This window comes from Armigeres subalbatus, chromosome 1, assembly GCF_024139115.2.
Source record: "Armigeres subalbatus isolate Guangzhou_Male chromosome 1, GZ_Asu_2, whole genome shotgun sequence".
Taxonomy (NCBI): Eukaryota; Metazoa; Arthropoda; class Insecta; order Diptera; family Culicidae; genus Armigeres; species Armigeres subalbatus.
In genome coordinates this window covers 132,558,990-132,575,473 of record NC_085139.1, presented here as the reverse complement: position 1 = coordinate 132,575,473, position 16,484 = coordinate 132,558,990, and the positions used below count along the sequence as shown (strand labels likewise).

At 43.9% G+C, this 16,484-nt stretch overlaps 1 protein-coding gene across 1 annotated transcript; it reads left to right on the top strand.

Annotated features, from left to right (window-relative positions):
• Nucleotides 1-300: 300 nt before the first annotated feature.
• LOC134206557 (uncharacterized) lies at nucleotides 301-5,612 on the top strand. Its single transcript, XM_062682286.1, has 4 exons — nucleotides 301-1,489; nucleotides 1,537-2,152; nucleotides 2,200-3,113; nucleotides 3,313-5,612. The coding sequence occupies exons 1-4, from the start codon at nucleotides 301-303 to the stop codon at nucleotides 5,610-5,612; spliced, it is 5,019 nt and encodes a 1,672-aa protein (XP_062538270.1).
• Nucleotides 5,613-16,484: the final 10,872 nt, after the last annotated feature.

Sequence of the window (16,484 nt, the reverse complement as noted above, 5' to 3'; positions counted from 1 at the left end):
CAAATTCTCTCCTCTTCATCCATATCTGGTTCTGTTCGAGTTATGACGATTTGATGTGACATTTTATGTGGAACTGAACGCAAGGCTGTTTGTATGACTGATTGATTGAACTTGGAGCATCACTTCCTGTTTTGTCGGTGTGACGTCATCTTGTTGCGGTTATAGAATTCAGATCTGGAGTATCATTACTCGTTTCTCCGGGTAAATTAAAATAGTATATGCCTGGCGAAGCTAGGCCTCTCGCAGTATACTACACCGTATCTCTCTCTTCCTAATTATCACCATTGTGACGACGGCAACATGGCACCACCCGCTGGAGCATCAGCTTCCAAGGCGCCGTCAATGAGGGCATTGACAGCGCGACTGAAGGCAGCTCAACTGTCCTTCAACGACATTCAGCGGTTCACCGAGGCATTTTCTGATGCCAATACTGTTACAGAGGTGGAAATACGTATTGCAAAACTGGATGAGCTGTGGGAGAGCTACAGTGCTACCATGGTGGAGATCTTCGCTCACGAAGAATACAACGAGGAAAAGACGTCGCTTGAGAAGGAACGTGCGGAATTCAGCGATCGATGTTATGAGATCAAGTCCTTCCTAACGGACAAGATCAAATCGTTCCAGAAACCCCTGGTTCTGGAACAGCCGAACCGAGGTGGAAATGGGGCTTCAGCAATTGTCGATCACGTACGTTTGCCGCAGATCCAGCTGCAGACGTTCAACGGGGACATCGACGAGTGGCTGAGTTTCCGCGACCTATTCACATCGCTCATCCACTGGAAAGTGGATCTACCGGAAGTGGAAAAACTTCATTACTTGAAGGGCTGTCTTCAAGGAGAACCCAAGGCTCTCATTGATCCACTTCCAATCACAAAGGCCAACTATCAAGTGGCGTGGGATTTGCTGTTGAAGCGCTACAATAACAGCAAGCAGCTAAGGAAGCGGCAGGTACAAGCTCTCTTCAAGCTGCCCACACTCTCGAAGGAATCAGGTGCAGACCTGCATACCCTGATTGAAGGCTTTGAACGAATCGTGCACACACTCGACCAGGTCGTCCAGCCGAACGAGTACAAGGATCTTCTGTTTGTGAACATCCTCACTGCACGATTGGATCCAGTTACGCGTAGGGGGTGGGAAGAGGTCTCATCGGCGAAGCAACAGGATACATTGGAGGATTTATTCGAGTTTCTGCGGCGTCGAATCCAGGTTTTGGACAGCCTTCCGGCAAAATCTACCGACACTAGGGGTGCCGGTCAAATACAGCAGTACTCGAAGGCGAAGCAATCAACGGTGAAGACCAGCTATAGTTCTACCCAGGCGTCAAGGGGACGCTGCGTTGTCTGTTCATCAGATCATTTTCTGTACCAGTGCAACGAGTTTCATCGAATGACGGTATCGGACAGGGATAGTCTACTTAAAACTCATGGACTTTGTCGGAATTGCTTCAGGACGGGGCACCATGCCAAGGAATGCCAATCAAAATACTCCTGTAAGAACTGCAAGGGTCGGCACCATACCCTAGTATGTTTTAAGCAGGGGAAGGAGAAAGAACCCAAGGTGGCGGCAGTGGCAACCAGCCATCGGTACCCAAGAATCAAAGAGATTCATCCAACACCCAAGTGGCCAACGTGGCAGCCACGGAAACTGTAGTGTCCGCTACAGCTCACCAACATCTCAAACGGGTTCTTTTGGCAACAGCAGTTGTGATGATTGAAGATGACATCGGCAACCGATTTCCTGCTCGTGCATTACTGGACTCCGGATCCGAAAGTAATTTCATTACAGAGCGGCTGAGTCAGCGGTTAAAGGTTCATCGAGATCGAGTGGATATTTCGGTGGCAGGAATTGGTCAGGCGGCGACCAAGGTTCGGCAAAGGATTCAAGCGGTACTTCATTCACGAGTTTCGGAATATTCCCGTGAACTAGCCTTGTTGGTCCTTCCAAAGGTCACGGTGAATCTTCCAACAACCACTATCAATACGGCTGCTTGGACACTGCCAAGCGGAATTCAGTTGGCGGATCCTACATTCTTCGAATCTAATGGAGTGGATATTGTACTTGGCATCGAGTACTTCTTCGACTTTTCGAAACAGGAAAAAGGATTTCTCTGGGGGAACAACTTCCAACCCTCAACGAGTCCGTGTTTGGCTGGGTTATCAGCGGTGGCATTTCGGTTCCAACAAGCTCTCTTCACATTAGCTGCAACGTGTCCGCGTTGGATGGCTTGGATACTTTAATCGCGCGTTTTTGGTCCTGCGAGGCGGTAGAGTCAGGTAAGGCTCATTCACCAGAAGAGAAGCGTTGCGAGGAGTGGTTCTCAAATACGGTTCAACGGGATACGCATGGTCGGTACACCGTTGCTCTACCGATGATGAAAGGCGCTGTGTCAAGGTTGGGTAAATCAAGGGACATTGCATTTCGACGACTGCAAGGAACCGAAAGAAGGTTGGCCAGGGACTCATCACTTCGAAAACAGTACGTCGCCTTTATGGAAGAATACCTCAATCTCGGACATATGAAGATGCTGGTTGAAGATTCCCAAAGTTCGATTCGAAGATGCTATTTACCCCATCATCCTGTGGTGAAAGAAGCTTCAACAACAACCAAGGTTCGCGTTGTTTTCGATGCGTCCTGTAAAACGTCTTCTGGAGTTTCGCTTAATGACGTACTACTGGTGCGGCCAATAGTACAGGATGATCTTCGTTCCATAATTCTTCGATGTCGGACCAAACAGATCATGCTGGTGTCAGATGTGGAGAAAATGTTCCGCCAAGTCATCGTTCGTCCCGAAGACCGCCCTCTACAGTGCATTCTCTGGCGAAATTCACCATCGGAAAGTGTCCTTACGTATGAGCTGAATACGGTAACGTACGGCACAAAACCCGCGCCGTTTTTGGCTACCAGGACGCTTCAACAACTCGCTGTGGATGAGAAAGGGCGTTTTCCTCTTGCAGCACGTGCAACCATGGACGACACCTACATAGATGACGTCATCACCGGTGCGAATGATGTGGAAACAGCAACGCAGATGCAGATTCAACTGAATGCGATGCTGTCAAGAGGAGGTTTTCAACTTCGCAAATGGGCATCCAACTGTCCAGCAGCCCTAGCAGGTATTCCTGAAGAAAATTTGGCGATTCGCACCTCGCATGGGATTAACTTGGACCCTGATCCAGCAGTCCTTAGGGTTGACTTGGATTCCTTCTTCGGACATTCTAAGGTTCCAGTTCATCATTCCTTCGCTGGACAGCGATACAGTTCTTACCAAACGCAGCGTGTTGTCAGTGATTGCCACTTTATTCGATCCCTTAGGGCTTCTGGGAGCTGCTATTACTACGGCAAAGATATTTATGCAGCTTCTGTGGATCATACGCGACAAGAATGAACAACCCTTAACCTGGGATCAGCCGCTACCTCCGATGGTGGGTGAGTCCTGGAGAAGGTTCCACGAGCAACTACCCATGCTCAATCAAGCACGAATCGAAAGATGCGTAATAATTCCGGAATCGGTTGATGTTGAACTCCATTGTTTCTCCGACGCCTCGGAGAAGGCTTACGGTGCTTGTCTGTACGTCCGGAGCACTGATGCAGACGGGAGGGTTAAGGTTCGACTACTTTCTTCCAAATCAAAGGTGGCTCCGTTAAAATGCCAGACAATCCCTAGGCTGGAACTTTGCGGAGCGGTTTTGGCTGCACAATTGTATGAGAAGGTCCGAACGTCTATAAAAACATCAGCCAACGGTTACTTCTGGACGGATTCCACTTGCGTTCTACGATGGTTACAGGCTTACCCAACAACGTGGACCACGTTTGTCGCTAATCGTACGGCAAAAATTCAATCTATCACAGAAGGCTGTCGGTGGAGTCACGTGCCCGGAATCCAAAATCCGGCCGACCTTATTTCCCGAGGCATCGCCCCTCAAGACATCATCGACAACCAATTCTGGTGGCGAGGTCCCACCTGGTTGGAAGAGAGCTCGGACAAATGGCCAAGATCATTAGAACCCCTAACATCTGGAGAGGAAGAGTCCGAAAAACGGCGGACAATTATCGCAACAACTGCTTCCAGTGTCAGCGAGTTTAACCAGGAATACATCAGCAAGTTTTCTTCATACAACGACCTCATACGCCGCACCGCATACTGGTTGCGTCTGATGAAGTTGCTCCGAACACCAATAACTAGTCGGAATGATGTGGGATTTCTCACCACGTCAGAATTAAGGGACGCAGAAGGTACGTTGGTTCGTTTGGTGCAGAAGGAAGTGTTCGCCGAGGAATTGAAAGCAATCTCATCGGGAGGCAAGGTTCCAAATAGGTCACAACTACGCTGGTTCAACCCATTCCTTTCCAAGGACCAACTTCTTAAACTAGGAGGACGACTGAAGCACTCTTTAGAGTCAGACGAAGCAAAGCACCCAGTTGTTCTTCCAGCTCGGCATCAGTTCACCCGACTGCTCCTTCAGCATTATCATGAACACCTACTTCACGCGGGGCCGCAACTAATGCTAAGTGTACTTAGACTCCGATTCTGGCCGCTTGGAGGTAGAAGCGTGATCAGAAACATCGTACATAGATGCCAGAAATGCTTTCGATGTAAACCCACTTCAGTGCAACAATTTATGGGAGATTTACCAGCAGCTAGGGTTACCGTATCCCGCCCGTTTTCTGACGCAGGAGTCGACTACTTTGGCCCTGTTTATTTACGCCCAATCCCACGACGTGCTACAGTTAAGGCCTACGTAGCAGTTTTTGTTTGCCTTTGTATGAAGGCAGTTCATCTGGAACTAGTGTCAGATTTATCCACTGACAGGTTCCTGCAGGCGCTTCGCAGATTTGTGGCGAGGAGAGGACTGTGTACTAACATTTACTCCGACAATGGCACTAATTTCGTCGGTGCACGCAACCAGTTGAAGGATCTGCTGAAGCTGCTGAAGAGCAATGATCATAACAGCGCCGTATCCAAGGAGTGTGCCAAGGTTGGAATTCAGTGGCATTTCATACCACCGAGTGCCCCGCACTTCGGTGGTTTATGGGAAGCGGCCGTACGATCAACCAAACACCATTTGCTGCGTGTAATAGGAGAATCACCCGTGTCTCCGGAGGACTTTACCACACTTCTTACCCAGGTCGAAGCTTGCCTCAACTCTCGCCCCCTTACGCCTCTCTCTGACGACCCCAATGACCTCGAACCACTGACGCCCGCCCATTTTCTGATCGGCACATCCCTGCTATCCATTCCGGAGCCCGAATTGGGTTCACTTCCGAACAATCGCCTTAATGCCCTGCAACTCATACAAAAAAGATTGCAGGATTTCTGGAAGAGATGGCGCAGAGAATATTTATGTCAGCTACAGTCTAGGAATAAAAGATTCAAATCAGGGATTCAAATAGAAGTAGGCAAGCTGGTCGTCATCAAAGACGATAATCAGCCTCCGATGAAGTGGAGAATGGGGCGAATCAGCGATATCCATCCTGGCAGTGACGGAATTGTCCGCGTTGTTACACTTAAAACTGCCAATGGATCATTAATTCGACCTATTGAGAAGCTTTGTTTCCTGCCGCTTCCAGAAGAGGACGACAGGCCAAGTGGAACAACAAACCAGCCACAGTAGAATCATCCCTATCCACCATCCCATCCCGGCGAAGAGGATCTGTTTTTTCTCTTTTCAGAAATTTGACAATCTCAGGATGGGTGAGGATGTTTAGTAATAGCAAAATCATCCCACTAGCTACAACCCTGCTATCACTACTCTGTGAAAAATATCGTCTCCGTCCTGATGTTGCTGCACAAGTTCAGACGATCGGTAGCAAGGCATTCCCATTGTTCGTATACACCAATGGATCCAGCAAGGCAACTTCATCATCGCAATATCGACGGAGGCTGTACGCCAACTCGGGTGGTTAGGCAGAGAAGCTCGCCGAACCACGCACTCTCCCTTAAGATCTGCTCATCTCCAGCATCATCATGCACAGCACGGTCATCATCATCGTCATCAACCACAAAGGAGTGATAAGGACGACTGGTCAACAGATAAGAGCGGGGAGAATCGCTCTCGGGCTTACCGACAAAATCATCGCATCAAGAGCAACGAGGACCAGTCCACCGTCTGCAGTGTAAAACGATGACCAGTCCACTTCAATCCAGCCACCGGGCAGCATGATCGGTTCTTATCATACGTGTTGTATATCATATATTTGTAATTACTGATGAAGAAATAATATATAAGTTTTATGCATGTTTCGTGTCAAATAACTAATAAAAGTGTCGTGTTTCTACAACCGCCGCGAGTTTCTATGTGGTAACCCGAAATCTCAAAAGATTGGAAATCTTGTCGATCAAGTGCCTGGACCAAATTGGTGTATGAATGCAACGAGCTTGTTGGCTGATGGTTAGAATCCTCCATCGATGTCGGGGATGAAACAACATCTGCAATCCACTAGTGAGCCCAATCATCGACGGTAATTAACCCAATTCCCCGAACAATTATATTTTCATTAAAATATCATTTTGTGGAATCATTCATACATCTTTCACCCTCGGTATATGAAACTAAAAAAAAAAATTAGAAAAAAAAATTGCTTTTGCACACCCCGAGGTACTGGTAAAGTTTTACATCCGCAATATTCTACAACTGTTCAAATTTTTTAGTTCAAGTATGTTAGTAAGGGTAGCCCAATATGCCTATTTTCTTCCAGCAGACATATTTAACATATTCAATAATTAAAAATATAGATAGTAAACAAACAACAACATTACTCTTATTTAATCTATATTGTATAGCTATAGTACCAGACTACAAGTAGAAAAAGAAGGGTCTATGAAATCGATCCTCTAAGAGTACAATCTAACTTCCCAAACACCAACGGCACAAAAGCGAACGGACAAGCACCAGATGAGTGATCACTTCGCTTAATTGAATTCTCCATCCTATCAAGTGCGCGCCAATACAAGCCATAAAGATGACGATTATGATGATGGTGATGATGCCAGTGCAAACAAATAGTCCAACTTGGCTCGCCGTTTAACTCCATAAACACTCATAGCTACATATGTCGACTCTCGCCAGAGCGATGAAAGCGGGGATCATATTTCCGATTCAAAGCACATAAATGAGTGTACACAAAATCACTCACCGAGGAAAATCTTCCTGCAGTTCATACTGCCTTATGCTGCATATTGATTCATAGTGTAAACACTTTCCGGGCTCGTTTTCTCGAGCGTCTTTAGCAGCTCATAAAACTCACTTGCTTGCCCGAACGCGCGCTGAACTGCCTTTGTAGTTCGAGATGTTTATTATGTTTACAGAAGCTCGGCGCACTATACGTACGAAAAACGGAATTCACAGCAACGAGGAGGGGGCCCACGACTTCAATAAAGCGATCAATTATCACTTGCCTCGAGGTTTTCCCAGGGAACACAATTGAGTGCATTCATAGAATGTGTCCCTTCAGATGTAAGAGGGCGCAACTTAAGCAGTCATGTAGGGAAAAATCATAATGAACAAGTGGCCTCGTAAGAGCATATTGAATTCATCACTTTCGATGGCTCTCGATTAGAGATTAACACGCTTGATAGAAACGTATTGCGATGGAAATGTAATTCGATGGTATTATGTTTAATTATTTTTCAGAGGAATTCGAAAGAACATTATTAAAAACAATGAAAATGTCTTGAAAAGACGAATACGTTTTAGAAATTTGGAACCATAAATCATTCCTTTTGAATTCTATTAATTCCAAGTTCAACATTTTTGCTGGCATCGCCACTTTTTACTACAGTCTGCATGCGTGTGAAAGAAATCATCAATACAATAGAACCTAATTTCTGTAAAGCAGGAAATAACACCAAAGAGTGAACTTCCGCACTGCACATCTAGAGTCCTAATTAACTCATAATAATTGACAACCGACCGACAAGGCCACATTGAAAGATGAGATTGTCTCATCTCGTCTGAAGTGAATCAAACTGTTTTAATGCCATTATTGTTCAATTTTCATCGAGCCGGAACTGCCAGAACCGACCAGCGCTCGATAAGGGGATTTCGTAATAGAGTGGCGGAAACAAGGCGGAAAGCCGCAGGCCAAATATTTTCATTTGGCGTATCCAGTATAATGGTGACAATGTGGCGATACAATAGGGATTCAAATGAATCCCTCTTTGCTGCAATTACCTCGTTGACTTTTTTTCCTGGACGCGTGTTGCTGGTAGCAGGTAGCCGCGTGCGGACTTTCTATTGTAGTGTAAATTATTCACTTTCTGCGTGAAGAGCGGTGAAAAGTTGCTCTTCGGTTGAGAGGGTTCTTATCATGGGAATGAATGAGTGGAATCAAGGGTGTATTGTACGATTTTGCCAATATTCGCACTGACCCATTGATCAAGAACATAAGTTTTGTATGTTCTTTTCCATCAATGGCTCAACATTCCCAACTGAAACTAGGCCAGCTTTTCAAATAAGTGTTATTATTTAGAATTTAAGTGAAATAGATGTTGGTCTAAATTCAGCTTATTTTAGTTTTGACTATACTCCCAATTCTAATGCTATGCTAATGCTATGCTAATGCTATGCTAATGCTATGCTAATGCTATGCTAATGCTATGCTAATGCTATGCTAATGCTATGCTAATGCTATGCTAATGCTATGCTAATGCTATGCTAATGCTATGCTAATGCTATGCTAATGCTATGCTAATGCTATGCTAATGCTATGCTAATGCTATGCTAATGCTATGCTAATGCTATGCTAATGCTATGCTAATGCTATGCTAATGCTATGCTAATGCTATGCTAATGCTATACTAATGCTATGCTAATGCTATGCTAATGCTATGCTAATGCTATGCTAATGCTATGCTAATGCTATGCTAATGCTATGCTAATGCTATGCTAATGCTGTGATTTTTGAATAATGTGATTTTTGACCTTTGAATCTCGGTAGTCCATGCCTAAAGATGTGGTTTTGCATTCTGGTCCGACTTAGGGGTTTTTTGGGGTTTTTCATATGTACATGAATGGTATTTGTATTCAACTTGGTTACTCACTGAATAAAACTTTAAAAAAGAGGCAACCAAACGTCTTGCCGAACAAAAATTGAATAATAGAAAACCACTTTGAAGAAAGGAAAGTAGGTAATGCATCGTATCGATCAAACAAACATGGAAATCCACAATTAATGGACTTACGAAAGAAACAATATGCTGTCACATTCTTTCTCGACTGCCAGCGTCTCTATCTCACCCTTTCTTATTCGCATATAAAATAAATGCCCTCCAAAGAGTGAACAAAAATCACCATATCTCTTTCGCTCTTCACCCACTTCTGAAGATTATAACGCTACGAGAGAGTGGACGCACTTGAATTCACCACACTCGCTCACTCGTCATCACTTTAGCTCGGCAAACAACCGGCGCGGCACTGGCGTTCGACCAATCACGTTACGGGCTGCCATCCAATCAAGAAGCTGTTTATTCTACGGTTGCCCCCGCACAACATTTTCCAGCGATGCCAAGTATCCGCCTCTTCCACCGTTCAGCTGAAAGGGAGAAGTCTGTGGTGAACGTGGCAGTTGGTGGTGAGTATTTTTGGATTTCCTCCTGTTGCTCATCATCGTCACTTATAGCGTTGCCACTTGTTAGCTTTCTCGAATACTGATGTGCCATGCTGCAATGCGATGACGATTGGTTGGCACATTGGCACACGTTAGGCTGGTGTAGAAAATGTATTTCAAGTGCAGGTTTGTGTTTGAACTAAGAATTTACAATAAGCTTGTTTCCAAAAGACGTATTCTTACAAAAATACGATAGAAAAAAAATCCATAATATACAAACACTAGATGTCCAAACTATGTTTCTGTATATTATAGCAGATGGTAAGCAGTGTTGGTAAAAACTTAAAATATTGAAAGTCATGAACGATTTAAATTATTCGTTAGTTGAAACGCACCCAACTCAGCATGTAAAAAATTATGGATGGGATGAATCATCCATTTGAATCATCGTGGGTGTTCTTTTGTCTCATTCGTTAAAAACAGTAAATTGACGTTCGTTACATAAAGTAATGGTTACTTTTGCTAGTGTAAACAATAAAATACCTCCCAATTGATTTTAAACACTTTTTGGAGCGAAATGATTTTCTAGAAATTGAGTGAAACGATGCAAATTGCATGAAAAATAAGGCGTGATATATTCCTTCAAATTTGCAAATATGTTTGCCCGCGCAAGAAGGCTGAACAGGGACTAAAATGCCGTTTGGCCAAAAATGTCGTTTGGCAGAAAGGACCATTTATGGTGTTAATGCTATGTGCTCGAACAAGCCATTTGGCCGAAAAATTCGTTTAGTCGAACAGATCATTTAGCCGAAAATGGCGTTTGGACGAAAATGTCGTTTGGCAGAAAGGGCCATTTGGCGAAAAATATTCGGCTTATTTAGTCGTACGGTCGAAAATGTAGTTTTGCGGAATAAATCATATGGCAGAAAATGTGGTTTGGCCGAATAAAAGTAAATGTGAAAAGCGTGAAACGATTTAGGATAATAAAAGTAAGAAATGAGTATTGAGAAACGAGAAATGAAACGTCTTATGTATTACTTCTCACTCTTTATTTCTATCTTATAGCTTCACTCTTTTAAGAGTGAGGAGTGAGAAATGAGGAATATGAAACGATAGCTTCACTACTATTTCTTACTAATCATTTTCCATTTCTTACATTGCATATCTCACGTTTGGCATTTTTATCAGATTAGCGTGGCTTATAATAGCGGCTTCGTTTTGTTCTTATTGGTATTGCATCCCACATTAGAACATTGCCGTCACGCAACTTAGTGGTCATTTGGCACTTCCACTTTGGATGCAAAATAATTTAATAATAATTTATTCCAACTGAATTCCGACAAATGGCATTCTGCGGAATGACTTTCGGTAAAACCATGTATTCTGGTCCTTGGAGTCGCACGACCATTTTAGCCAAATAACTTTTTTGGCGAAATTACAAGTTCGGTCAAACGTCATTTTCGGACAAATTTTTTTTCGGACCTGGTCGATTTCCGGTGACGGTCTAGGCAGTTTTCGGTTTGGAAATGGTCTCGATTTCCTTGGGCATAAAAGTATCATAGTGTTAGCCTCATGATATACGAATGCAAAATTGGTAACTTGGCTTAGAAACCTCGCAGTTAATAACTGTGGAAGTGCTTAATGAACATTAAGCCCTATTTGCAAAACGGCATTTCCGACCAAATGACCTAATGACCGATTCAGCTTATCGTAATTTTCGTCCAAATGACCTTTTCGGCCTAGCGAAATTCTCGGTCGTATGACCTGTTCAGCCAAATGATATTTTCTGCCAAATAGTCCTTTCTGTCAAACGACCTTTCCCGCAAAATGGTGTTTTCATCAATTGATCTGTTTGACGAAACGTCTTTTTCCGCCAAATGACCAGTTCGGCTGTCACTTCCACTATTCAACAAAGTCTCGAAGTGTTGCTTCCACCTGGCAGCCACTTCGGTCTTATCTGTCAGCAAGTTCCCTTCTTGGTCGTTGCACATGATGGGAGATGGCGATGTCTTTCTCCGCACGTCATTGAAAGTCTCATAAAACCTCCGCATATCATTCTGCTCCATTTCTTACTGCACCTCGCTAATCACTTGTTCTTCATATTCTTTCTTCTTCCTGCGGTGGGTTTGTTTTTCGCTGCTCTTGCTTCCTTGTACCGATCTCTATTCGATCGGGGACCCGATGCCAACATCCGGCTTCTGGTAACGTTCTTCTCGTCTAACACTCTCTGACACTCCACATCGATCCAACCCGTCCTGGATCGCCTCTATGCAGTGCCTACCACTCGTGCTGTTGTGCTCACCGCTCCATAGATCGACTTCCATAAATCGTTGATGTTGTCGCCAGCGTTGATTGCACTTATCCGTTCGTAGACCTTCTGGCGGTACTCAGCCGATACTCCTTCGCTGGATATTGTAATGCATCGTGTACTTTGATCTTTCGTTCAATACAGATGACAACCGTGATCGAATTTTACTGACAACGAGGTAGTGATTAGAGTCAATGTTCGGACCTCTGAATGTCCGCATATCGATAACATCCGAGAAATGGCGCCCATCCATCAGAACATGGTCTATCTGGTTGCAAGTTTCACCATTTGGGTGTCTACAGGTGTGCTCTCGGCTATTTTTTCGTGCAAAGTAGGTGCTACTGATGGCCATCCCTCTGGCAGCAGCGAAATTTACTAGCCGTAAGCCGTTGTCATTGGTAGCGGAGTGGAGGCTCTCCCTATCGATTATGGGACGGAAAAGGTCTTCTCTACCGATCTGAGCGTTAGCGTCTTCGATAAAAATTTTCACGTCATGCTTTGGGTACTCTCCATGGGCTTTATCAAGACATTCATGAAACATGTCCTTCACGTCGTCGGATTTATCGTATGTCGGTGCGTAAACGTTGATTAGGCTGTAATTGAAGAATTTGCCCAGTATCCTCAACAGATTCGTTCGTTAATGGGTTTCCACCGCATCACTTGATTCATCTGCTTGCCAATCACTACGAAACCAACTCCAAGCTCTGCTTTACCGCCGCCACTGTGGTATTATGTCGAAAATATGGGAAGACGAGGAATTGCCTGAAAGCTGGTTGGACGGCCTCATTTGCTTTATCTTTAAGAAATGGCACAGACTGGAGTGCGCCAATTACCGAGGAATAACTCTCCTTAATTCGGCGTACAAAACTATATCCATATTCTGTTCAACAGTTTGAGACCGTTTGAAGAGACCTCCGTCGGCGAATACCAAGCAGGTTTTCGCGAGGGCCGATCAACGTCGGATCAAATGTTTACCCTGAGACGAATCCTTGATAAATTTCGGGAGTACAACTGGCAGACACGTCATCTGTTTATTGATTTCAAGGCGGCGTACAATTCAGTGAAACGGAATGAATTATGGCAAGTTATGCTAGAACATGGTTTTCCGGCGAAACTGATAGGGCTGACTCGTATAACGTTGGACGGATCGAAATCAAGTGTAAGGGTTGCGGCTGAAATATCGACATCATTTGTTACCCTAAATGGATTGAAGCAGGGTGATCCACTCTCGAATCTACTGTTCAATATAGCGCTCGAGGGAGCGATGGGGAGAGCTGGTGTGCAAAGAAGCGGTACCATTATCACAAGATTGCATATGCTTCTGAGATTTGCGGACGAATCGATATTATCGTGAAAGATGCTTTGGCGCCTTTCAAGAGGAAGACAGCGAGGAATGGACTTACGATCAATACTAGCAAAACGAAGTACATGGTCGCTGGCAATCAACGTGGGTTCATTAGTGGTGGTGATAGCGAAATGGTGCTGGATGGTGAAAAATTTGGTGGTGGAAGAATTTGTGTATCTTGGAACATTAGTGACATGCGATAAAGATGTTACCCGTGAAAAGGTGAAAAGTCGTATTGCAGCTGCAAATAGGGCTTATAACGGACTTCATCCCGTAATTTGCAAACGAAAACAAAACTCGCGCTGTATACTACTCTGATTCTTCCGGTGGCTTTATAGGCCATGAAACATGGACGTTAAAGGAGGCTGATCGGAGAGCTTTCAGAGTGTTTGAGCATAAGGTGATGCGGACAATACCCGGCGGTAAACAGGAGAACGGTATCTGGCGGCGTCGCATGAATCACGAGTTGTACCAGGTGTATAAAAGGCTGGATATTATTAAGCTTATACAACACGGAAGACTACGGTGGGCTGGACACGTTGTTCGTATGCCGGAAGAATGTCAAGCGAAGAGAACCCGGAAGAGGCCGCAGGCTTCGTGGAAGGCCGCGTACACGATGGCTTTTTTCAGTTGAAGAGGACCTGAGGGCGCTAAATGTTCAAGGCGACTGGAAGCGATTGGCCCAGGATCGAGTCCAGTGGAGGAGGATACTGTAGCTCATCAAATAAGACCAGTTCGGCTAAACGACATTTGAGTCTAGTCATATTTTGTTGTCGGTCGTATGACCCGCTTGGCTAAAGGACATTTCGGACAAATGGCTCTGTTTGCCAAATTACCGTTTCAGTTAAATGTCATTTTCGGCGAAATTACCTATTTTGCCAAACGACCTTTCTATTAAAATAACGTGTTCAGTTTAACAACATTTCAGCCAAATGACCAAATCGGCCGACCGACATTTTCGTCCGTTTATCCATCTCGGCTATGACTTTCAGGCAGATGGGTGTCTGCCTAAAAAATTGTTCTGACAAATAACATATTCGGCATAATGGCGTAAAGACTAATGGTTCTGGCCGAATGACTACACAGCACAAGGCAAGGCCGAAAACCGGTTTGGCTGAAAGCGATACATGGTCGAAAGATTTGGCTCAAAACATCGTTAGGCCGAGCAGGTCATACGGCCGAAAATTTCATCTGACCGGACAGGACATTTGGCTCAATGCGTCATTTGGCCGAAAATACCGTTTAGTCTAAATTGTCATTTTGACAGAAAGGCAATTTTGACGAGCGGATCATACGCCGGAAAATAACGTTTGATTAAAAATGTAATTTGGTCTGAAAAATCGTTTGCCCGACTAGGCCATTTGGCTGAGAAATCCGTTTAGCTGAAGTGATCATTTGGCAGAAAGGGGCATTTATTGACGCTAACATGTCTTTCGGCCGGCCAATAGTGAATGTGAAAAGTGTGAAGTGCTTAATACTAATTGAGAAGTAAGAAATGCGAAGAGAAAAGTGACAAGTGAAAAAAAATAACAGTGAGAAGCGAAAAAAAGAGATGTGGGACGTTTCTGTCAAACGTCATTTCTTATATTTTTGGTTATATAACCTATGCGGCCATACGATAGTTTTGGCCGTAGGCCCGTTCGGTCAAATATAATTCTCCACCAACATGCTTTTTAAGCCAAACGTATTTTTTTGGCAAAACGGATTTTTTTGCCAAATGACCAAACGACGTTTTTTGGCCGTATTACCCGTTCTGCCAATTGACACACATCGGTTAAAAGACTCTTTCTGCCAAACGGTATTTTGAGAAAGGAAAAATGAAAAATGAGAAGTGAAAAGTGATGTGGGAAAAATGAAAAAAAATAGAAGTAAGAAGTAAGGAGTGAGAAGAGAGAAATGGCCGAAAACCTCATTAATAAAGACAATAAAAAAAAAGAGAGAAATGGTGAGTAGGAAGTGAGAAGTGAGAAGTGAGGAGTGAGAAGAAAGAAGTGAAAAGTGGAAAGTGATAAATGAAAAGTAAGAAGTAAAAGAGAGAGAGAAGGGAGAAGTGCAAAGTGAGAAGCAAGAAGTGAACAGTGAGAGATAACAAGTGCCAAGTGCCAAATGCCAAGGACACAATTTTTTTTCACCGGGAACTCAGCAAATTATTAAACTCTTACCACGATTCGCACAGTTGAGCTGAGATTTGCTGAGATTTCTGTCAAAATTGCAGAAAACCAGCAAATAATTTGCCCAAAATAAGCTAACAAACGTCATTTCTGCCGGGATTTCATTTTTTATTTTGCTGGGAACAGGGCTGTGCGGATTTTTGCTAAGTTTCAGATATGAGTGGGTATAAAGTGAAAGATGAAAAATGAAAAGTAAAAGTCAAAGTGAATAGTAAAAAGGGGGTCTCCAGTAGCCTTGCGAGTAAAGGCGTAGGATTGCCAATCCGGAGATGGCGAGTTCGATTCTCGGTCTGGTCTAGGATGTTTCCGGGTGGGAAACATTCTCGACTCCCTGGGCATAGCGTATCTATTTTACTTGTCACACAAGATACATACTCGTGCGATGGCGGGCATAAAAAGCTTTCTTTTAATAACTGAGGAAATGCTAATAGAATACTAAGTTGAAAAACAGGCCAAGTTCCAGTTGGAATGTAGAGCCATAGAAGAAGAAGAAGCAAAAAGTGAAAATTGAAAAGTAAAAAGTAAGAAGTGAAAAATAGAAGTAAGAAGTGAGACGTGAAAAGTGAGAAGTGAGAAGGAAGAAGTGCGATGTGGCAAATAAAAAGTGAAAATTGAAAAGTGAAAGGTAACAAATGACAAGTGAAAGGTGAAAGTGAGAAGTTGGTGAAGAGAAGTGGTAAGTATGAAGTGAGCCGTTCTTATTACTTCGCAATGAGAAAACAGAACTGTGCAATAAAAATCCTATTCGACTAAATGCTGATGTCATATTAGAAATTTGGAGACAGTACTCGTCGATAGCAAATCCTTCCGCACGCGATGGCATATGAGCAAGTCAAACCACCTTCCTTTTGCCAGTGGAGATATATCAGCTTCCACACTGATATTCTTCCCTCCCGCTTCATACGGGAGCTTGACAGAAGGAAGGTCGTGTGATATGTGCCATCACAAATATTGCCCTCCGCTCGCTTTCAAATCGACTTCTATAAAAACATTCTTCATGCCTGCCGTATCCTAACGGAACTATCAATTCTATACTTTCGCCTCTAATTCTATCATGAACATGTACGTCCAAGTTTGGAAGATGATATTAGCATTTCCATATCATTGTACTTCT

What these genes read in the sequence shown, in the direction of transcription:
- LOC134206557 (XM_062682286.1), top strand. Translation starts at nt 301, where the DNA reads ATGGCACCACCCGCTGGAGCATCAGCTTCCAAGGCGCCGTCAATGAGG. An exon ending in ATGCCAATCAAAATACTCCT is followed by an intron (nt 1,490 to 1,536) that starts GTAAGAACTGCA and finishes TGTTTTAAGCAG; the next exon opens with GGGAAGGAGAAAGAACCCAA. An exon ending in CTGTCCAGCAGCCCTAGCAG is followed by an intron (nt 3,114 to 3,312) that starts GTATTCCTGAAG and finishes TCGATCCCTTAG; the next exon opens with GGCTTCTGGGAGCTGCTATT.